The sequence below is a fragment of the Lacerta agilis genome, chromosome 11, assembly GCF_009819535.1.
Source record: "Lacerta agilis isolate rLacAgi1 chromosome 11, rLacAgi1.pri, whole genome shotgun sequence".
In the NCBI taxonomy this organism is placed as follows: Eukaryota; Metazoa; Chordata; class Lepidosauria; order Squamata; family Lacertidae; genus Lacerta; species Lacerta agilis.
This window is the reverse complement of record NC_046322.1, coordinates 60549655-60572892: the sequence shown is the minus strand read 5'-3', so window position 1 is coordinate 60572892 and position 23238 is coordinate 60549655. Positions and strand designations below refer to the sequence as shown.

Below are 23238 nucleotides of genomic sequence, written 5' to 3'. Positions count from 1 at the left end.
TTGCCTGTGCAGGTCACCTGCTTTAACTGTCATGTGAGGAGATTGACAAGGCGGCAGTCACACCCATTTGTCAAACTTGGCCCACAGCAGGTGGGGGAGATAAGGATCTGACTCACTGCCTTCCTGGAAGAACTTCCTTTTTTATTTTTAACATATTTTCTTGCTTCTCTGAATTAGTGACTCTTATTCCTGTAATTATTTATCACCTGCAAAACATTTGAAATGTTAGAAGAATTGTAGAGATTAAAAGGTGAGACAGTCCCTGTTACAATCCAATAAACTTAGCAGTAAAGAAAACGGAACACGGAGGAAAGCACTGGAGCAGCTGCTCTTCCCGGCCCCATCCCTTAGCTAGATAAGGTTCTCCCTCTTGCTGTGTTCTTCTGGCCAGACAGTACAGCCCCCTTATGGCCTCTGGTATCCTGGCTAGTGGCAGAGGTGTCCCATGGAGTTCATTGGGACTTCCTCCCATGTAAATGTGTATGGATTTCAGCTTTACTAGTAGGTAGAGCAATCCTATACTCCAATGCGGGGAGGATGAGGCAATTTACACCCCCACCAAACCAACAACTGCCTTTTTTAATTAAAAAAAGTTGTTGTTTTTTAATTAAAAATTTTCTTGGGTAACATAAGTACATATAGCATCTCTGCTTTCAGTTCAGTCCTTTCTACAGATCAGTTATATTGAACATGAGACAGTACAGTAATGGATTAGACAATATAAGGTTGGGGGTGACGGGGGGAGAAAAGGGGGGGGTAGTAAACTTTCATTCTTTTACATAGTGTATGTGCCAGGTTTTTGTGTCAGCATCATGTGGGTAGCAGGAGCGGAGGAAGGGGGGGCGATGGGAGTGCACCGCCCTGGGCAGCGCGATCCCGGTGGGGTTTCATCGCGGCTGCTCCCCCCCCCCCCCCGGGACGCATGCCAGCCCTGCCCCTGCCTGCTCCCCGCCCCCTGTGCCGGAGCATGAAGCTCCGTCACTGGTGGTTAGGTTCTCTTTCTATTCATTTGTTGGTTTTCATTGGCAGTGAAGGGGACTGGGGGGCCCAGGGCCTGGTTGGTTGCCTTCAGCTGACTGCGGTGAGTTTTGTTTGCGTGTTTCAGGGGGAGGGGTTGTTAGGTCAAATTAGCCATATTGATTTGAATGCTGTTGGTGGGTTCTTGTTGTCTTGTTGGGCTGTGTATGTAATAAAGGGGAGCCATACTGAGGTGAAGACATTCTCTTTTGCTTATCCCCATTCTAGTTTGAATTTGTTGGTTAGCTTTTCCCTTACAGTTTGGTACCAGTAGTCCTGGCAGGTCCCTCCAGTGTTATGATGCTCCTGGCTGCTGAGTGCATTCTTGTCTTGGAAAAAATTCAATGGAGTCAGTTCTGGGGTGGCTTCTAGTAGCCGTTAAGTTACTTTGCATATTTATTTTCAGGACTGATTTTCAAAGGGTTTGGGTATGTACCTGTAGAGCTGCAACCTCTCCAGCATTTTGGTGAGGTTCTTGGGTGTATCAGCGCCAGCTTCTGTGGTGTTAGGTACTATCTATAGATAAGCTTCAATGTGAGTTTTTTTTCTTTTAGTTGAGATGGATTTAAAGGGAGGTTTAGTCCATTGGGTTGGTTTTTTTTGTAACCTACCCTGTTTCTCCTAAAATAAGACATGGCCATAAAATAAGCCATAGCAGGATTTCTATGCATTTGCGAAATATAAGCCGTTCCCCAAAAATAAGCCATACCCCGAAAATAAGCCATAGTGACGTGGTACCTCCCATTAAAACAGCCTGGAGAGGCGTGGCTATGCAGCGTACTGATGCGACACGGTTAAAATAAGACATCCCCTGAAAATAAGCCATACTGTGTTTTGTTGAGCGAAAAAAAATATAAGACGGTGTCTTATTTTAGGAGAAACACGGTATGTTGTAGTCTCATTGTTTTTTGATTGAGATGATGTTGTGTGAGAGATTCTGGAGTAGTATTTTGTATATTGTGGATACCCTCCTCTTGCCATGTCCCTTTACTTTAAGGAGGTTTCTGAAGGTGGTCAAGGGCCTAGCAGCTGCAGCTTTTACTGCTGGGTTATTTAAGAAGGACCAACAACGGCCTTATCCTATGTTTTCAGCCTGGGAGGGTAGGGGGGGGGAAGCTTGAAAAATCCCCAAATGGTTTTAAAATGACAGATACAGCCACTTAACAGAAACACTGTTAAAGTCTACCAGTCCTGGCCAGTGTGCTAATCTTGCACACTGATGTCAGCTAGAAGGAGGAGACAATGCACTCAGGCTGACAGACACCCCAACTATGCCCTCCTAATCCCCAGCACAAAAACTGCCATATATGATTATCCCATACATAGCACCATCCAGCGTGTGATCCTCAATGACAAATTTATGGAGACACCAGGCATCACTGCACGTTGTTCAGTTTTTCTACCTCCCAAGTTCTCACATGAATTGCTTTTAAGCAGAACAGCTGCCAGCTACAAATGGATTGGTTCTTCCATGAGCCAGCATGTCCTTTTGGACACCCTGGCAACCCAATGGATCTTTCTTTTAGCCTACCCCCTGCCTAATATGTTGTTTGGTAGGCTTCTCAGCAGCACCCCTTGCCTCCCTTTCTACCCTCTGCTGAGTGCTTCATACATCCAGGCAGCAGCATTGATGAACTTGAGACACCTGCCCCATTCCCAGTCTGAGTGATCGGGCAGTGGTGGGGCCCCCAACCTCCCTTTCTCACCACTGGGTCTCTTTCTGAGGCCAGCTGAAGCCAGGTCAGTCTAGGGTTCCCTTCTAATATGCCTCAACTTGAAATCAAAAGTCTTATTTGTGCAGCATCTGGGATGGAGTGGATCTTGAAAGTGAAAGACTTTCAGGGCTGCCAAGCAAGTATCCCTGCTGCTGGCATGGTGGGTACAATTCCAGTGGCATCTCAGAAGTTCCAGGGGCATATTTGACTTTCACTGTATCCTACAGCCTCTCATCTGCAGATTTTAAGTATAGGATTGCTCACTGAGGTTGTTAGATATACCTGTATTTTGCTAGTGAAATAGTTGTATTGTGTAACTGAAATGTTGTTTTAGGTTTACTGTTTGATTAGTCATTCATGAGTTCAGTGTAGTTCAAACTCCTTTATTTAGTGATTGAATTATTGTGTATATATAGATTCTGATATTTTTGTATTTATTGGTTTGTACTTTTGGTTAGCAACTTTGCCTAGCTTTAGAAAAGAAAATTGGGGTACAAATATTTGAATGAAATTTATATACTTAGTGTTACATCGACTCAATTGTTAACGAGGTTCAGGCTAACCAGGGTTCACGCTTTAACAATTTGCTGACTTCTGATTCTCTGGTTTCAAGTCCTTCTCAAGTGGGAACATGGCTTGCCTTCATTTAGCTGACAGAAATGTTAAAGTCCCAGTTGTTTTGTCTACACTGTTATTTTATCTACTGGTTCTTATAGCTGAATTATGAACCAAGTTTGATTCCATATCGGGAAAAGGAAATGCATAGTTTAAATATTCAACAACAGCAGAGGAACAGAATCATAGTTAAATGCCATGGAATATCTCTTTGCTACCCTGCTATGTCCCATTTGCAAGGATTGAGAGGACCTAATGCAAAGCACAAAAAATTCATTGTTTCTTGATAGATTAGATTACCGGTACTTGTTGATACCAAACCTTCATTTTGTATATGAGCTTCTGACTTGCACTCGGACAAGTAAGATCCATTTTCCATTAGAGAAGCGAGGTGCTACTTTGATAGAAATACTAATTCTTGTGTATTTGAGTTTCAAATAGGGCACATCACAATTACAAAACAAGTTACTTTTTTAATTGAACCAACTAAATAACTTGAAATACGTATTCTGACAGAATTCATGTAAAGAGAAACACAGCAACCTAGAGAAAATGAAGCAAACAAATGAAAGGTATAAACAAGATGTGGAGCGATACCATGAACATAAGCGCCATCTGGATTTAATTGCAATGCTTGAGAGAAAAAGGCCCTGGGTGGTAAGTTCTTTTTTCTTTTCTTTTAGACTTTTGGAAAAAAAACAAAAACAAATGTAATGTAACAAGTGTACTTGAATGAATTGTAGAAGTGGATAGAAATAGAAGAGGGAAACAAATCACAATTATTACAAAGATGACAAGATGAATTGCATTTTACATTATTTCTTTATTACTGTTAATAATATCTTGCCTTTCAAGATACAGATCTTCCCAAGGCATCTTAGAAGTAACAGCAGTAACATATTAAGAAATGTTTAAACAGCAATAGAACAACAACAAAAAACCCAGTGAGATTTGCAAAGGCCATAGAATGTATATATATATATATATATTATATTATATATATGTGTGTGTGTATATATTTTGTGTGTGTGTGTGTGTGTGTATAATAACCTCTTTAAGGATTTGTCTTCAAACGTCTGGCTGCTTTTCCTAGGAGAGCATTCAGGGCTATTTGTATGCTGTAATTCTGTAGGAGTGCAGAAAAGGCTAATGAGGAAGTATTGGATGCGGAATTGATATTCCTGAAAATCTCCCATCCTTCCCCCTGCCCACACACTTTTTAAAGAATGCTTGTTTGTAGCCATTGGGTTGAAAGCTAGTAGACAGTGGCGTAGATCAGTGATGGAGGACCTGGAGTCCTCCCCCACATGTTACAGATGCCTATTTTCATGACTGAAGTCTTCCAAAGTGAGAATCCAAAGAGCAACTGATTGCCGGTAGCTACAGAATATTTAAATTGACGGCTCAGGACTTATCTCAAGGACTGCCTCTCCCCACATGAAGGGACCTGGACCCTGTGACCAACATCTGAGGCCCTCCTTCATGTGCCCCCTCCATGTGAGGTCCAGAGGGTGGCAACACAAGAATAGGCCTTTTCTGCAGTGGTCCCCTCTTTGTGGACTGCTCTTCCCAGGGAGATGCCTTTGTCATACATCTTTAGCTGCCAGGCAGAAATGTTCATTTTCAACCAGGCCTTGGGCTGATGAACATTCTAGGTCCTTTTTAAATGTGTTTGTGGGAGGAGAGGTTATGGGTTTGTTCCTGCTTTTTGTGTTCTTATTTTGTATTTTTATGCTGTGAACTGCCCTGAGTTCTTCAGACAAAGGTGGCATACAAGCCCACCCCCTCTAAGAAGAGGTGAAATAGTCACTGTGAGTGGTAGAGGCAGTATAGGTCCACTTCAGTAGCTTGGAGTACACCAGACTGTGTATCAAGCACATCTGAGCACAACCCGGAGGTGCTCTTGCTGCATAGTCTTTCATTGGCCCAGGAGGTCTTAAACCTACGGACATGTCTGGACATGGCAATCCTGACAAAGACACCATTATTTCTCCTCTTACTGTAGCAGCCAGTAGTTAGTCTAGTGGTGAGCCATACTAGTGGGAGATAAGAGTTTGTTCTAGGAAGGACATTATGGTGATACGTTTTTAAAGCATTCCCCACACCACACTCTATCCTTTCTTAATTAGAATAAAAGAACAAAATAGAAATTTAAAAGTTAGGCTAGGTATAAGGAACCTGTTGCCCTCTGGATGATGATAGACATCAGCTCCCATCAGCCACAGCCCATATTGCTAGTGGACAGGGAAAGTGGGAGTTGTAATTCTGCAACAAGTGGAGGGCCACAGGCTCCCATTCCATGAGATAGACCTGCCCTCCTTAAGCATAGATGGACAGATGTCAAAGTAATTGCCTGGAACTATTCACCAACTGCAATCCATCTAACGGACATGTTTGCATTTGCTGACAAGTTAAATGGTGAACAAAGCAGCAACTTCAGACGACTTCTGTGGGCTATCAAGCACCGAGATGTAATGTCCTCACAGACAACATCAAGGCCTGTTCATTCAGACTGCCACCTCCTCCTCCATTTTATGTGTTAAATATTTTGTCTTAGTAGTTTATAATTGTAAGGCACATTGGGGGCCTTGGCAGAAAGGTGGTATATAAATGCATTGAATAAATAATGTAAATTAATAAATCTGTTTGCCTGCATTCCTTCCTAGGTATATGAAGATGTCCGCAAGCAATATGAACAGGTGAAACAAAACAGAAATCGTCAAAAGGAGGAATTAAATGCACTAAGAAAATCACAATCTCCCATGACACATCAGATCCAAGAGGCTGAGAAGCAGTGTGCAAGTCTGAATAAGAAAATCCAAGAGAAAGTATGTATTTAAGAGTTGCTTTGTAAGTCTCATGGACATACAAGTAGTTTAGACATGTAGCTGAAGGTACCCTACATAGTCTAGGTTCCTGACACCATCTAAATCACAGTACGCCTCACAATGAAGGTAGTGCAATGTCTAAGGATATCCTAACTCACTATTTTCACCTGGGGATAACTTGCAGTCCAAAATTAGGTATTCAGAACTTGGGCTCTGTCAGGGCCTGACTGGGGTTCTGGCGTGTTTTATTGGAATTCATTGAATTTTTCCAATTCAGAGTCCATGAAGTCAGTGCCTTCAGCTGGAGAACTACACCTGAAGTGCAGCAAAGAGAGAAATAATTTCTCTCTTGATCTAGCAAAGGCAAAGGCCAAACTCGTAGTATTTATATAGACTTCATATTACCTGCCAATAGCAGGGCCTGATTTTGTACACTCCTATTCCCTTCAGCGGGTAGGATGCGGGTGGCTCAGTGGGTTAAACCACAGAGCCTTGGGCTTGCTGATCAGAAGGTCGGCGATGGGGTGAGCTCCCATTGCTCGGTCCCTGCTCCTGCCCACCTAGCAGTTCGAAAGCATGTCAAAGTGCAAGTAGATAAATAGGTACCGCTCCGGCAGGAAGGTAAACGGCATTTCCGTGCGCTGCTCTGGTTCGCCAGAAGTGGCTTTGTCATGCTCGCCATGTGACCCGGAAGCTGTACGCCGGCTCCCTCGGCCAGTAACGCGAGATGAGCGCCACAACCCCAGAGTCGGACACAACTGGACCTAATGGTCAGGGGTCCCTTTACCTTATTCCCTTCAGCACTTGAAGTAGATGAACATATAGAGAGCCCAGAACCAACCACTGAGGTAGGTCTCATCTTCAGACTGAGGTTCTTGGTTCAAGCTGCAGAGCTCTTAACGAGTGTGGCCAAACATCATTCCCCTATCCACCCACCCACCCACCCACCCACCCATAGAGAGTGGTTTGAGTTTCATTGATCTGCACCCAACCTTCTGTGCCCTGCTGTGGAAGTCTGTGATGCCCCACAGGAAGAAATTTACATGTGAAGTGAGCTACAACCGAGGCATCAGGATACAAATGGCAGAATTCATACATGTATCCAGCTTTATATTGAATTTCAAAAGTTGATTCCATAAAGCTGCAGTTATTCAAACTGCCAACTATATACTTGTTAACAGTAGTGTGTTCAGCCTTGAATCAAGAGGCAACAATTGTTCTCCAGAAATAGTTATTACAATATGCAGTTTAATCAATGGTGTAGTCGAAAAGTCGCATGTCCATACTGCCTGAGATTTCTTTTATTACAGTTACAGCTGATTTCTAACTTTAAAAATGCTTTTGGTATATAGGTTGCAGCTATCAGAGAAACATCTCAGAAATGTAAACAGCATCAAGATGCTTTGGAGTCAAAAGATAAACAAGTAAGTTTTGTATTGTATTATATTTTGTATTTAACTCTTTAAAACTTTAGTAATATGAACCCATTGCGTTTCTCCCATGTTGTGATGATTTTATAACATATTTAATTTTCTGACAGAGCCATTCATTTTATTCCAGGAGTGTAAATGCCAATATTGAGAATTCTGTAATAGCGACCCCTGCCTTTCTCACTTGCTAGATTTTGGCATATTTCCAGGTAAATAGTTGCAGTCATTAGCGTCATTTACTTCTATAGCATTTTAAATATAAAAAGTCATGACCTTGTAAAAAAACTATGTAGACCAGCAAGTAGGCATCCCAGAATTGGAAAGTGCAGGTAACGTATGTTCAGCAATGCAAGCCAATTGCATTTTGTATGATCCTGTTTTGCTTCCAAGCTAATGGGCATGGGGGTCACCCAAGTTTGGTACTAGAGAGAATGATAATGGTTGGTGTTTTTTTTTAGATAATAAATAACTTCCATTTTATCTTAGCTAGAATATTCTATACTAGCTAAAATACTAGCTACTTATTGCCATTGTCTCGTCTTACTTTTGTAAAAACTTCTTTTTGTTATTGGCATGCTTGACAAATGCTTGTGTGTGTTTTTTAGATTGAGAGAATTACGCAGGCAATGAGGATGAAGGAGGAGGTAGAAATGGACCGACAGAAGAGAATACAAAACACTCGTAAGATGATAGAAGACTGGAATAATGAGCTAAGAAATACAGACAATTCTGAGAATATTCAACCTCAGATGGATTCAATTAATGCTGAGCTTAAACATTTGCAGGAAGAGAAAGTAAATATTGATGGTGAATTAAATCAGCTGACAGGAGAAAAGGAGAACTTGCTAAAGGACAAAGACGGTAAATGGGCTTAACTGTGTGCTTGCTGTTAGTACTGCAGTAAGCCCACAATTTACATGGGGGTTACGTTCCGGGGATTGCACCTGAAGCCAAAATCATGCATAGTCAAAATACATTGGGTTCAGTGGCAGGTGGGATTGCCAAAGTCTTTCCCCCCAGATGCCTATCCCTTTTTATTTACGTAATTATTTTTGCTAAGTGGTAAAGCTGAATGTGCACAAGTTAAATGCACGTTCGTTGCAGGCATACTATACTTCCACAATAGGAAATTGGCTTTGATAACTTACAACCCACCCTGAAGATTTCAATTCCCGTTGACTTCCTTTGTTAACATGACAGAGAAGGGGATGGAAGCAAATGTTCTCAATAGGCTCTTTGGATCCTGGCCTTAGGTGTGTTCAAGCATACCAACCCCCCAGGACACCCCCCCCCCCCGACAACTCCTAATGCTGTATGTTGATACTGATCCTGAAATTATTCCAGTTTTGGTGAATGGAGCCGGCTTAGAAGCTCCACTGTACATGTGGACTTCCTGTATAATGCTCTGACTCCTGGCCCAAATTTCCAGCGAGGATTTATGCTAGTGTGGCAGGGAATTCAGCAGCTGAATTCAGACTGGATGCTTTAACAAAATTCCACATAGCTTTCTCCATGGGCTGCTTGCAAAGAGTGGAAAGTATATGCTAGGAATTCAGCTTTGCATTGTGATTTCTGCTTGCCCTCCATAACAATCTCTCCTCTCCTGCATGCTGTTCTGTGGGGGTGCAAGGGGGAGCAGGGAAAGCCTGATTGCACTAGTGGAAGTCCTTGCATGGGCTTCTGCTAGCAGAAGCAGCTAGTTGGATCTGGATCAAGGATCTAGCCGATCTAGCTATGGGTATTTTGTGCAAGACAGCTCTTCCCTCAATAGTGGCTGTAGTTGTGATCATGAAGCCCTGTGAACATGGCTCCTAAAGCTGTCTCAAAATTACAGGAGTAGTGAGTGGCATTGTGAAGTTTGACAATATGATGAAGATGAAGGAAGAGAAGCTCAAAAAGAGATTTCAAGACACACACATTGCTCTTACGTGGCTAAGAGGAAACAGAAACCGGTTCGAAAAAGAAGTCTGTGATCCCATGATGCTTGCAGTAAGCTGATTTGCCTGACTGTTGTGTGCCTGACTGTTTAGTCATCGCTAAAATGTAATACCACTACTGCTTATAAAACTATACTCCATTGTTTTAATGTGAATAGTCAAGCTTGGCATACAGGTACCTTGATGTATTGAATTAACTCTGTGGTGTGAATCTTGCCTCCTGCAAAAGTACAGAATACAGACATACCTTGGCTCCTGAACGCCTTGGGAGTCGAACGTTCCGGCTCCCAAATGATTGAAAACCGGAAGTGAGTGTTCTGGTTCTCGAACGTTCTTTTGAAAGCTGAATGTCTGATGGGGCTTCCGCTGCTTCCGAAGTACAGTGGGGAATGGCTTGACACTTCCGAACCTTGGCTGGCTCCCCCAGGGTGGGAAGTATGGGGGGGGGCGGACTTACTGCATTTTCTCATTCTCTCCCCAGACCCATTGGTTGCAATGGAGAGAGGGAAATTAGTTGTACCAGCTTGTTTTGGAGAATAATGCTGGCTACCACCAGTGAAACACCACTGCAGGGACATGCCCTTCTATGTGGAGCCTTCCCCTGCACATAGAGAGATACTTGCCCTCAGTCCTAACCATCTGACCTGCCGGCAGATAGGAGGAGGAGGGGGGTTAATTTATTTACACCTCACCTTTTTCTGAGATGGGTTACAGATGAAAACAAGAACTGTGAAAATGTGCGCGGGGGTGTTAATAGAATAGAAGCTATATACATATTTGTAGCATTGGGGCTGGATCTAGACATGTCTTAGTTAAACTCATACAGGGAAACCTGGTTGGGAAAGACGGGGCTCCACAGCACCCTCTGGTGTCACAGTGTTATATTGCATATACAGTGCATATAAAACACTTTTTCTTTACCAATCTAGCTGAGTCCTAGGATTACTCTGTCCATCCATCACAAGTAAATTTACTTATTATAAAGCATGTTGCTCAATAAAATAAATTTTAAGAGGTTTTCATAAAAAACAATAAAAATTCAGCAGCAACATTCAGAAAAACTTGATAAAAGTGAGATAAAAAATCAAAACACAACTGTGCACCACAAATAAAGCTTAGCATTGTACAGAACAAAGACGGTTTCTCAGAATCTAGGAAAACATTGGTAAACATCTTTTAAGAGGCTGACTTATTACAGTCTCCACTAGGGCTGAGCGATATCTGTTTTTCAATATTGCAATATATCACCAGCTAAACATGATATGTCGATATATCACAACATCTGAAATAAGGAAGGGGCTACGCAGAGGTGAATAGGACAATGTCATGGCAACTGCTACTACTAAAGGGTTGGGCTTGGCTACCAAGTGGTGGCATTTAGGACAATCCAAAGTACAGTGATGCGTCATAGTGAATACAAATCTGGGACTCCCAGATGGCCAGCAGGCCTGCTAGGTGGCAGAAGCAGCAGCAGCCTGGCAGTGGCAGAATCAACAACGGGGGTGGGGGCAGAAGCAGTGGCAGCCTGGCAGCAGTAGCACAATAAGCAGCAGCCTGTGAAGCCTTGCCATGACAGTGGGTGCTGGCAGCAGAAGTGGTGGCAGCCTGTGAGGCCTTGTGGTGACAGTAGTAGTGGTGGCCTGCAAGGCCTTGCAGCAATGGTAAAAATGACTGCCTGCAAGGCCTTGTTGGCAGTAGCGGAGGCCTGTGAGGCCTTCCCATGGTGGCAGGAGACAGTGGCAGAAGCAGAGGTGGGCTGTAAGGTCTTGCTGAGGAAGGCTGCCACAGCTTCTGCCACCACCTCCCACTACCGCCAGGGGGACTTCCAGGCTGCCGCTTCTTGACACCATGGCGAGGCCTCACAAGCCCCACTGCTTTTGTTGCCACGAGGCCTCATAGGCTGCCACTACTGTTGCCTCCACTTCCCGTTGCTGACGCAAGGCCTCGCAGGATGCCACTACTGCCGTTGTCATCTGTCATTGCTACAAGTCCCCACAGGCCTCTGCCTCGAGGACTTGCAGGCCACCACCACTGCTTCTGCTGCCAAATCCTGACCTCGAAGGCCAATGCCGTTACTGCTGCCACTTCCTGTTGCCACTGCAAGGCCTCACAGTCTGCTGTCACTGCTGTCATTCTTTGTCACTGCCATGAGGTCTTCCAGGCCACTGGCGTTACTGCCACACTTTCCATGGCCGCCATGAGGCCTCACAGTTTGCCACCGCTACTGCCGTTGCCTCCCATAGCTGCTGTGAGTCCTTTCAGTCTGTGGACTCTATTGCCATCATAGTCACCGCTGCAACGCCTCACAGGCTGCCAATATTTGTGTCGGCACCGTGAGGCCTCACAGGCCGCCACTGCTACTGCCGCCACTTCCCATCGCCACCACGAAGCCTTGCAGGGTGCTACCACTACTGCCACTATCTCCTGTCACTGCTGCAAGGCCTCACAGTCCACCACAACTTCTGTTGTTTCCTGTCACCACTGTGAGGTCTTGCAGGCTGCCACTGCTACTGTTGCCACCTCCCATCATCGCTGCGAAGCCTTGCAGGGTGCCGTTACTGCTGTCACTTCCTGTCACCACTGTGAGGCCCCTCAGGCTGCCTCCGCTACTGCCACCATCTTACGTTGCCACTGTGAGGCCTTGCAGTCCACCATCACTCACTGTCACAGCCACAAGGCCTTGCAGGCTGCTGGCATTACTGCCGCCATCTTACGTCGCTGCCTTGAGCCTTGCAGGCTGCTGCCATTACTGCCGCCACTTTCCATCGCCACCACAAGACTTTGTAGGCTGCAGCCGCTGCTGCCACCACCTCCCGTCACTGCTGTTAGTTCTCGCAGGCCACCACCACCACTACTGCAGCTGCCTTCCATCGCTGGCACGAGTCCTTGCAGGCTGCTGCTGCTACTACCATCACTCTCTATGTATGGCCACCAAGAGGTCTTGCAGGTTGTTAGTGTGCTGCTGCTGCTGCTGCAAGGCCTTGCCGTCTGCCACTGCTATGGCCACCAACTTTTGTCACGCCCATGAGGCCTCGCAGTCACCACTGCTTGTTCCGCCGCCACTAGGCCTTGCAGGCTGCTACTGCTGCCGCCTCCCGTCGCTGCTATGAGGACTCGCAGGCCACCACTGATTGTGCCGCTACAGCCGCAGTCCTGGCAAGTTTCTGCCACTGCTGTTTCTGCCTCCTAGCAGACCTGCTGGCAGCCTGGCAGTCCCAAATTATTTGTATTCACTGATGCATTGTCGTGGTTTGGATTGTCCTGAATACCGTCATTTGGTAGCCAAGCCCAAAACCAAAAGTCCTGTTGGGATGCATTTTGGCTTGCCTGCTGATGAAACAAACTATGGTGACTGATAATGTCGTTTATCCATTTTAGACCTCTTAAGTAGTAGCAGTTGTTTGGACATTGTCCTGTTAGCCTCTGTATAGTTCCATACTTATTTCAGACATTGAGGTAGTTGCAGTGTTTAGCTGCTGATAACATTTCAACATTTAGCTGGTGAGTTATCGTGATATTGAAAACCAGATATTGCCTGGCCCTTACACACATTGTGATTCGTGATATATTGCCAGCTCAGATATTATGAAACAGTTATCATGATGTGAACTTCAGACCTGTTTTGGATGATATATCGCCCAGCCCTAGTCTCCACCTCATGGATTGCGTGAGGAACGGTATTCTGGAGGTTGGGTACTATCCACAAGAAGCCCTGCTTCTGCAATGTCAACAAGTGGCAATCTACTGGTTGTGGAACCACCCGCCATGTCTCCTTGGAAGTTTTTAAGATCAGCCTGCTCTGTACTAGGGGAGGCAGTCTGCTAGGTACCCTGGTGTCAAGTTGTTCAGGGCTTTCAATACCAACAACATCAACCTTGAAATTGGCTCTGCAGCTAATAGGCAGCTAGTGCAGATCTTTCCACACTGTTAAAATATATGCAAAGCTGGGTGTCCCACTAAGCACCCTAGCACCTGCATTTTGCACCAGCTATAGGAACAAGGCATAAGGTTGCCCACATACAGTGTGTTACAGTAGTCTAATCTTGAGGTTACTCTCAAGAAAAAGTCCTCATTTGGGCTCCTCCCACATCACCTGGGACTTACTAAGTTTCTAGGGTGCATCAGGATGGCACCATACTGCAGCATCTCTTCTCCCATAAAGATAACGACAGGGCCACAGTGTAACCACCCAACATATGAATTAAGGTACTTCTATAATAATAATTAGCCACAGCATAATGAGTATTGAGCCATTTTAAAGAATAGAGCACATTTTATTTTATTTCTTGATGCCCATTTAATGTAAGTCATACTTTTAAATTTATAATTTTATTATAAGGCATTTAAAACACACTACACTAAAACAATATCTTGTCAACAATGAAAACAGAAGTAAGCTTCATTGCATTCAGTGGGACTTGCTCCCAGATATATGTGCACAGGATTTGCAGCCTCAGTCAAATATCCATCCTTAACTACATTTGGAAATGTAAAGGTAAAGGGACCCCTGACCATTAGGTCCAGTCGCGGACGACTCTGGGGTTGTGGCGCTCATCTCGCTTTATTGGCCGAGGGAGATTTAGAACCCAAGTATCATCTTACTGGCTCCTTTGCCTTCATGCGCATTTTATTGTTCTTTTTCTATTAATTTCAGCCACCTTTTGTAATTGTTGGATGTTTTTCTTTCTGCACAGATCAATATGAAAGATCACAAGTATGCTAAATATGTAGAAAATCACATTTCAGCCAACGACTTGAGGGCCTTTGTCTTTGAAAGCCAAGAAGATATGGAAATCTTTCTAAGAGAGGCAAGGACCAATTCCTACATTAAAAACTGATTGGTATCAAAGTCCAGACAGCAAAGAACCTAATAAGTAGGCTCTGATCTGCCAGCATTGCGTCTCACACCACACTGGTAGCATGAAGCACTGCTAATTTTTCTTTTCTCCAGTGCATTTCCAGCCCCCAACTAAGAGAAGCACATGAAATGTTATATTTTTTAGAAGTCACCTTGTTGAGCGAGAGAGGGAAAAACCTGTTCTACCGTTGCCTGATAACAGTGACTATATAAAGATTCAGTTTCTTTATTCTTCTGATACAAAGTTAATGGTTGCTAGGCTTTTTGGGAAATTCACTTTAAACAGGGTGCAGATAATTCAAAAAAGAAAAGTGAGGAACTTCTTAACCCTGTCCTTATTTGATTGAAATGGCTTTCAGATAAGGAGTTGTAGGTGGTTCTGAATTAAAGATCCTGTGAAATACTCTTTAATGTTACTATAACAGGGAACTGTTAAAAAGCTCAGTTCAAACATTTGTCTTAAGACAGCTAAGACTGTTCTCTTGGCATTGATGCAATCTTGTTTAGGTGCGTGATGGTCAGAGGCTGAGAGTGAATGCTGTGTGTGCACCAAGTGAATCTTGTGCTGAAAGCAGACCTTTGAAACCAGTTGAAGAACTGTTGTAAGTTTTAAGCTATTTATCTTAAAACCCTACATTATAATAATGGGTGTAAGTTATTGTGTGAAAGCAATTGTGCAGTGACCTGGCTGTTTTCACCACGATGCCCACCATACTGAATCAAATTAATTTTGTTGATTAAATATGCATTTACTATTTGCTCAATTTTTGCCTGTCACAAGCTTGAAGAATTTGGCTTTTGATGTTACAGAATCTTAATATTTAACCTCAGTTAAAATATGATTGCTCATATTTATTCATGTCTCCAACACTCTTTGCTTTGAGAATTGATTATTCATCTTACTAATTGGTGGGAATGTATTTAACTGCCTCTCTTGCCTTCTTCAGCCGGTATGGAGTTTTCTCTTACTTGAGAGAGTTGTTCGATGCTCCCCACCCTGTGATGAATTACCTGTGTGATAAATATCGCATTCATGAGGTCCCTGTCGGCACAGAGAAAACCAGAAATATGATCGAACGGGTGAGGCATGTTGGCTGACATAGATAGAAATCTGTAGTGTTTACGAAGACTCTTGATGTTATGATACTGCATTTCCCTTAGAAGCAAGCAACACTAGATCAGGAGCCATGAACTTGTCATACCTTATAGAAGCACATTAGCAAAGCACATTTAGCAACAAGCAGCTAATAAAAGCACATACAATCAAATTACACCTCTCCTATGTGCTGTCCCTCTGTGTCAAGATGGGTGGTCAGTATAATGAGTGAAATAAGTATTTGATCACTTTGCAAAAGATGACTTAGTTGTTGTTCAGTCATTCAGTCGTGTCCGACTCTTCGTGACCCCATGGACCAGAGCACGACAGGCACGCCTATCCTCATGTTAGTAGCTTCGAGAACACTGTCCAACCATCTCATCCTCTGTCGTCCCCTTCTCCTTGTGCCCTCCATCTTTCCCAACATCAGGGTCTTTACCAGGGAGTCTTCTCTTCTCATGAGGTGGCCAAAGTACTGGAGCCTCAACTTCAGGATCTGTCCTTCTAGTGAGCACTCAGGGCCAATTTCCTTGAGAATGGATAGGTTTGATCTTCTTGCAGTCCATGGGACTCTCAAGAGTCTCCTCCAGCACCATAATTCAAAAGCATCAATTCTTCGGCGATCAGCCTTCTTGATGGTCCAGCTCTCACTTCCGTACATTACTACTGGGAAAACCATAGCTTTAACTATACGGACCTTTGTCGGCAAGGTGATGTCTTTGCTTTTTAAGATGCTGTCTAGGTTTGTCATTGCTTTTCTCCCAAGAAGCAGGCGTCTTCTAATTTCGTGACTGCTGTCACCATCTGCAGCGATCATGGAACCCAAGAAAGTGAAATCTCTCACTGCCTCCATTTATTCCCCTTCTATTTGCCAGGAGGTGATGGGACCAGTGATCATATTTTGCGCTCTCCTCTTTCACCCTCATTAAAAGGTTCTTTAATTCCTCCTCACTTTCTGCCATCAAGGTTGTATCATCAGCATATCTGAGGTTGTTGATATTTTTTCTGGCAATCTTAATTCCGGTTTGGGATTCATCCAGCCCAGCCTTTCGCATGATGAATTCTGCATAAAAGTTAAATAAGCAGGGAGACAATATACAGCCTTGTCGTACTCCTTTCCCAATTTTGAACCAATCAGTTGTTCCATATCCAGTTCTGACTGTAGCTTCTTGTCCCACATAGAGATTTCTCAGGAGACGGATGACTTGGTACTTGGTGGCAAAACCCTTCTTGGCAATTACAGAGCTCAGACGTTTCTTGTAGGTGGCCACCAGGTTTGCACACATCTCAGGAGTTATTTTGTTCCACTCCTCTTTGCAGATCCTCTCCAAGTCAGTAAGATTTCGAGGCTTATGTGTAGCTACTCAAACCTTCAGCTCCCTCCACAGATTTTCAATGGGATTAAGGTCTGGAGACTGGCTAGGCCACTCCAGGACCTTAATGTGCTGCTTCTTGAGCCACTCCTTTGTTGCCTTGGCCGTGTGTTTTGGGTCATTGTCATACCCATCCTTGACCCATTTTCAATGCCCTGGCTGAGGGAAGGAGGTGCTCACCCAAGATTTGACGATACATGGTCCCGTCCATCGTCCCTTCGATGCGGTGAAGGTGTCCTGTCCCCTTAGTAGGAAAACACCCCCAAAGCATAGTATGTCCCCCTCCATGATTGATGGTTGGGATGGTGTTCTTGGGGTCATAGGCAGCATTCCTCCTCCTCCAAACACGTTGAGTTGATGCCAAAGAGCTTGATTTTGTTCTCATCTGACCACAACACTTTCACCCACTTCTCCTCTAGGTCATTCAGATGTACATTGGCAAACTGCAGACGGGCCTGTACATGTGCTGTCTTGAGCAAGGGGACCTTGTGGGCTCTGCAAGATCTCAGTCCTTCACGGCGTAGTGTGTTACCAACTGTTTTCATGGTGACTATGGTCCCAGCTGCCCTGAGATCATGGACAACTTCCCCCCGTGTAGTTCTGGGCTGCTTCATCACCGTTCTCGTGATCATTGCAACTCCACGAGATGAGATCTTGCATGGAGCCCCAGACTGAGGGAGGTTGACAGCTATTTTGTGCCATAGCTGTCAATTCCCCCCCCCCCTTTTTAAGGGAAATTCCCTTATTCCGAATAGGATTCCTCTCAAGAAAAGGGAAAAGTTGACAGCTATGTTTTGTGTTTCTTCCAATTGCGAATTATTGCACCAGCTGTTGTCACCTTCTCACCAAGCTGCTTAGCAATAGTTTTGTAGTCCAGTCCAGCCTTGTGCAGGTCTACAATCTTGTCCCTCACATCCTTGGACAGCTCTTTGGTCTTGGTCATGGTGGCTGGATTGATTGTTTCTGTCGACAGCTCGTTACATACAGTGAAGATACCAGGTAGCCTGACATCTCTCTGGTTGATAGGGGATCAAATACTTATTTCCACTCATTATAATGCACATCAATTGTCTTCTGGGTTTCTGGGGGTTTTCCTGTTGTTATTCTGTCTCTCACAGGTACAGTAAACCTACCATTAAAATTATGGACTGGTCATTTCTTCGTCAGAGGGCAAACGGGCAAATTTAGCAGGCGATCAAATACTCCCCCCCCCCCCTGTAATTTATGGGCTCAATTCAGAGAATTTGACTTGACCTATAAAGCCTTAAGTGGTTCAGGATCCCAGTTCCAAAGACCACCTCTCCTCACGTGACCCAGCCTGGAGGGAGATGTAGAGGGGGTGTTCTTCAGGGGTGTTTACCCCCCACTCCACCTCCATTTGTGGAATCCAGTCTTCTAGTGGTTAAGTCAGTCTTTATTGTGTTGTTCATCTTTGACTATTTAGTGTATTGTTGGATAAACATTTTTGATATCTTGTATTAAATGTATTTTAAACTTGGCTTATAAATGTACTTACCTGTATGTATTTTTCTTGTAAAGTTGTTTTGAGACTTTTTAATATATAAGCAAATAATAAATACTATGCTTAAATTTATAATCTGCTTTCCTATCAATTGGATCTCAAACTGGTTTACAATAAAATATAAAACAGATAAAGCATCCTAAAAACAATCGTCTTAAAACCACCTGTACATGCAACACACACAAAACACAAGCTAAAAAAGTGGAAACAGCAGTAGTTAAGACATCACTTCATTTCTACCTCGCATGAAGTTCAGCTCCCAAAGTCTTAGAAGGCCAGTACTTTCCCCCCATCCCTTTAATTTGAAGGGAGGAAACAAAGGAGCTTCCTTTCTTACACTCCCAGTCAGAAGAAGTCTTAAAGTGTGCTGAGATAGAAAGCTTTGTTTCTGGGAGATGTATGCTGCTGCCCCACATCAATGGTTCCTGATCCCTGGGGAGCCCCAAGTTACTCATGGTGCAAGCGGAGAGGGTAAGGCTGCCATCCAGACACAGTGAACCAACACATCTCAAATAATGATCAGTCTGTAGTTTCTGCATTTCACTTTATTTCCCTCTCACCTTCCTGCCTGCAACTCCTCTCCTGCTATCCCGCTGCCATGTGTATGTATTCATGCCAATTTAGGATAATACTGCATGCATCTGATGCGAGTGACTCTAATCCACTAAAATGTATGCTGTAATAAATTTGCTACAAATTATTTGATTTTTTTGTCGCAATAGACTAAGAATAGGGATAGCAATAGCTATTTCTCTGGAGTTGATATAATTGTAGTGTGGTAATTTTGCGTGTGCAGGTCATAAAGGAAACCAAACTGAGAAGCATCTACACAGCAGAAGAAAGATATGTGGTAAAATTGTCTTCTTACACAAATCAGACCATTACCAGTAATACATCACTGAAGCCGGCGCAGTTCCTTACTGTCACAGTGGATGCAGACGAAAGAAGGCAGTTAGAAAATCAAGAGAAGGTAAGTTGATTTATAGTGATGGTTTAGGAAAACAGCAGTTCACGATTTGAAATGTTGGGACTTCTTAATCCTGTAAAGTCGTTGGTCAGCAATTTTGGCTGGTGTTTTATATCTATTTTTCCACCACATTTAACACTAAAGCTACAATTCTAAGGACACTTGAAAGTCACTTTCAAATATCTCAAGAATATTTACACCTGAACTTTAAAATGCTGTGCACCTTCTTGATTTAATTAACACTGTTAGCATTTGGGGGGGGGGCAGGGAATACTCCCTGTTTTTAAAATGGTTGCCTGTGCAAACCATATATAGATATTATCTATATCTATATCCTTTAGATTGCACTTGTACGTTAACAGCTTATGGTTGAGTGAGTCACCACCCTGCTGGTAGCATTGCTGAAGACCAACTATTTATTTAGCTCCCCCAGTCAGCCAGAAAGGGTCTCAAGGCATCTCATAAGCGCATAATTTTTTTTAAAGCACTGGTAAAAACTGCAAAAATAAACCAACAGCAACTGTGTTGCTCTCTTGAATGGAAAGGCTTTAGCAATACTTCTCAGATGGGCTTAGCAAACTGGTTGTACAAGTCTCAGAGCAGAGTCTTCCACATTGGGGGGGGGGCACTGCAGGAAAAGAAAACCCTCCTCCTCACTGCCTTCCCTCTGAAAAGAATTTTCAGTACCCAGAGCAAGGCGTTACTTGAGGTTCTTAAAGCCTAGGAATGGAGGAAGGGGATATTGTACATAACACATTGTTTTGTAATGGGTACCCCCCCCCATGTAACATATATCTGATTTTTAAAAGATGAACAATTTACTAAGGTATTAAGTATCTGATCTCCAAGAACTGTAATCTCTAAATAATTTTATAGTACTTCATTAAGGAGGAATGCAAGATTTTTTAACAGACAGCTGAAGCTTTGGGTATTGCACCTGCCCTGACAGGTTGTTAATACAGGAGGGTACCATAGCTTTAATAGACTAAGGCTGCAATCCAAATCTGGATTTGAGTTTGTTGAGCTCAATGGGGCTTACATCTGAGTAGATATATCTACAGGTAGAATTGCACTGTAAATAGACACATGTCTGGGCCATGTTGCTGTACCTAGGTGTTAAAGGCAAAGAACAGAGACATTTACAGTAGCTACTCCAAATGGTAAATTGCTGCTTTACTCAACATGGAAATTATCATGGGAGTAGAATGAGGTGGTGGACTGGTTTAAAGCTGTGAGTGATCACATAACTTTGGTAGGACTATGAACACACTATACAATGGGATTTTCTTCTGCACTTTTTACTTTAGGAAATTACAAGGCAGCTGAAGTTATTGGATTGTAAAATGGCTTCCTTCTCTGAACAACAAAAATGTATGGAACACAAAGATAATGACCTCAGACAACAGAAAAAGTTGCTATTGGATAGAAAAAACAAAAGGAAGCAATTGGAATCAAAAATTAGTATGAAAAGCGACAGGTATAGCTATTTCATTCATTCATTCATTCATTCATTTATTATGTAGAGGAACAACACTCAGAAAACTGAGCCAAACCTGGATCAGAAATGTTACTGCTTTGATAGTCCATTGATGATCATGGAGCTATTTAAATAATTAGGAAAACCTGTCATCCTTCTGCTGAGTACTGTGAACTTTTGACTATGATAAAATTGATATGAGAGATCAAGTTGGAAATAAGGGATTAATGATCTACAAGTCCAATTAATCTTTCCACTCTTTTAAAAAGACTTTTAAAAGGCAAATAGAAATGTCATTAGAATTTTCATAATGATTTATTTAAATTTATATTTTATATTATGTATTATATATTTTATTTATATTCATATTCATATTTTTGCCCTTTAAGTCCTTTGTTCCCCTCAGTTTTTCTTACTTTGCTTACTTGCAGGGCTTGGACAGTTCAGTTCCCTTTGCCCTAAACTTTGCCCTCTTTGCTACAGTGTACCGGGGGCAACCGCATAACTGCATACTTGCATGTGCATTGTACGGTTTGTAATTTAAACATCAACTGTAAAAAGGTTGATGTTTAAATTTAATTACTTGGCTTATGAAAGTTATATAAATATTGCATTGCAGGGGGTTAGATTAGATGACCCCAGGGGTCACTTCCAATCCTACAATTCTATGATTCTATTAAATTGTGGGGAAAGTAAGGAAAGGTATGTGCTGAGAATTTGAAGTTCTGTGTGTGCCTCTTAAAAAACTGTTGGGCGATTTTTCTGTAAGTTAATAACCACATACTTACCAAATTACCCATTGGTACTTAAAAACATGGAAGAAGAATACTTAGGCAGGATTGAGCTAAATTTAAGCACTTTCAAATCATATTTGATTTTAAATTGGAAGAGTTTGGCATATTCTTAGATTTTCCCATTGAAATCAGTGGTGATCTTGTGCAAGTGGAAGGTACATCAACTCCCGCTAAGGGCTCACCCTCACCGATTCTTCCTACAGCCCCAGACACCATTTTCTGTGCTGATCTGGAGGTTCCCCTAACCCCCAAGAGTGGCTTTCCAGGTCCTGCCGTAGGGAAATGGAAATGCGAAAGAGCACCCCGCAAACAGAATTCCACTTGCAGACCTTTGCGTCCAGACAAGAGGATTTAAAAGTGCTATACTTTGGCTGTATAATTAACTCCTTTGGTGTTCATAGAACCTGCTATCCCTTTGGTGGGCAGTTTGTGTAATATGACAGCTAGGATTTCAGCCCTGAGCCCAAAAATGGTTAAGAGTTGACAGAATTTAGCTTAAAGAATTGAGATAATGATGACAGTCATCCCTGCTTTCTCCTGTGCTTGTTGACTTCAGTCAGGACATAGCTTGTTAATTGAATGATAGGGCAGATGTGTTTTAGAGGCACTATTGAAAATTAGGTTTTTATTAATTGTAAAAGATTTGTAGACTTTACTCTTTTCAGTTCTTCAGCTTGCACAGGATAGTCGTGATTTTCTGTACTTTGAAAGGCAGTTATCGTGCCTCCTAATTGTCAAAACATAAATCTAGCCTTCATAGGGTTGAACTAGGAATTTTGCAGTAATTCAAACAGCATTGCCCATAAATCTTCCTTGCACAGTTTGAGACAAATGGAACAAGATGCCGTCAACCTGGAAGAAGTGTCTGAGCAAGCGAATATTGCAGTAAAACAAATTAACACTGAGAAAGTAAAACTCGTCACAGAATTTATGCAACTAATAAAGGTAAACACATATCTGTCAAAGGCTGCTATTGGTACTGTTGGCGTTTTGTGAAGTTATTCAAATAATGATGAACTCCCCCCTTCCCCAAAACGAAGACCTAATTGATAGATGTATTGAACATTTTATTTCTCAATTGCTTGTCACCTAGAGAAGTCCAATTAACATCAATGCTGTTATGAGCCTGATGCATGACAGTGCAAATGTTCCAAAGGAATAAATAGTCTACAAAAATGCCCACTCATAAGTATATTACAAGGTGAAGGGTGGGATATAAATTTTAATAATACATTAATAAATAATAAAAAGTGCTTTGTGCTATCATTCTGGCAGGTTGGAATGAATTGTTACTCACCCTGGGAAAAGCAGACTTTATTCTCAGCTGCCAAGTGTTTGATCAAACAGAAGAGGCATTGCATCTGGAATAAACACCAGATTGAAGAAAAAGAAATGATTCCCTTTTTTAGCAAAATCTTCTAAATGATACTTGTTTTCCACAGAGTTGTGTGACCTTGAACAAACAGAGAACAGATTTGGTTCTACAGAACATGAAAGCAGCTTTCCACAAGAGCAGACTTGAGGCTGAATATAAAGCCTGCGCTGTCCAGCTCCGAGCTGCAGAGGTAAGACATGCACTCTCACACTTGTTGAGTGAGCTTGAAAACCT

The 23238-nt window shown here is 42.8% G+C and overlaps 1 protein-coding gene across 3 annotated transcripts in view; it reads left to right on the top strand.

The window, feature by feature from the left end:
* SMC5 (structural maintenance of chromosomes 5) overlaps positions 1-23238 on the top strand; it is a 45808-nt gene that overhangs the window by 8724 nt on the left and 13846 nt on the right. For all 3 annotated transcript variants that reach the window (XM_033163879.1, XM_033163880.1, XM_033163881.1), the window contains 12 exons: positions 3864-4004; positions 6014-6175; positions 7528-7599; positions 8211-8466; positions 9440-9594; positions 14237-14350; positions 14908-15002; positions 15348-15480; positions 19188-19361; positions 20666-20835; positions 22451-22574; positions 23072-23194. In XM_033163879.1, the coding sequence (XP_033019770.1) occupies positions 3864-4004; positions 6014-6175; positions 7528-7599; positions 8211-8466; positions 9440-9594; positions 14237-14350; positions 14908-15002; positions 15348-15480; positions 19188-19361; positions 20666-20835; positions 22451-22574; positions 23072-23194 (1719 nt within the window). The remainder of the gene's footprint in view (positions 1-3863; positions 4005-6013; positions 6176-7527; positions 7600-8210; positions 8467-9439; positions 9595-14236; positions 14351-14907; positions 15003-15347; positions 15481-19187; positions 19362-20665; positions 20836-22450; positions 22575-23071; positions 23195-23238) is intronic.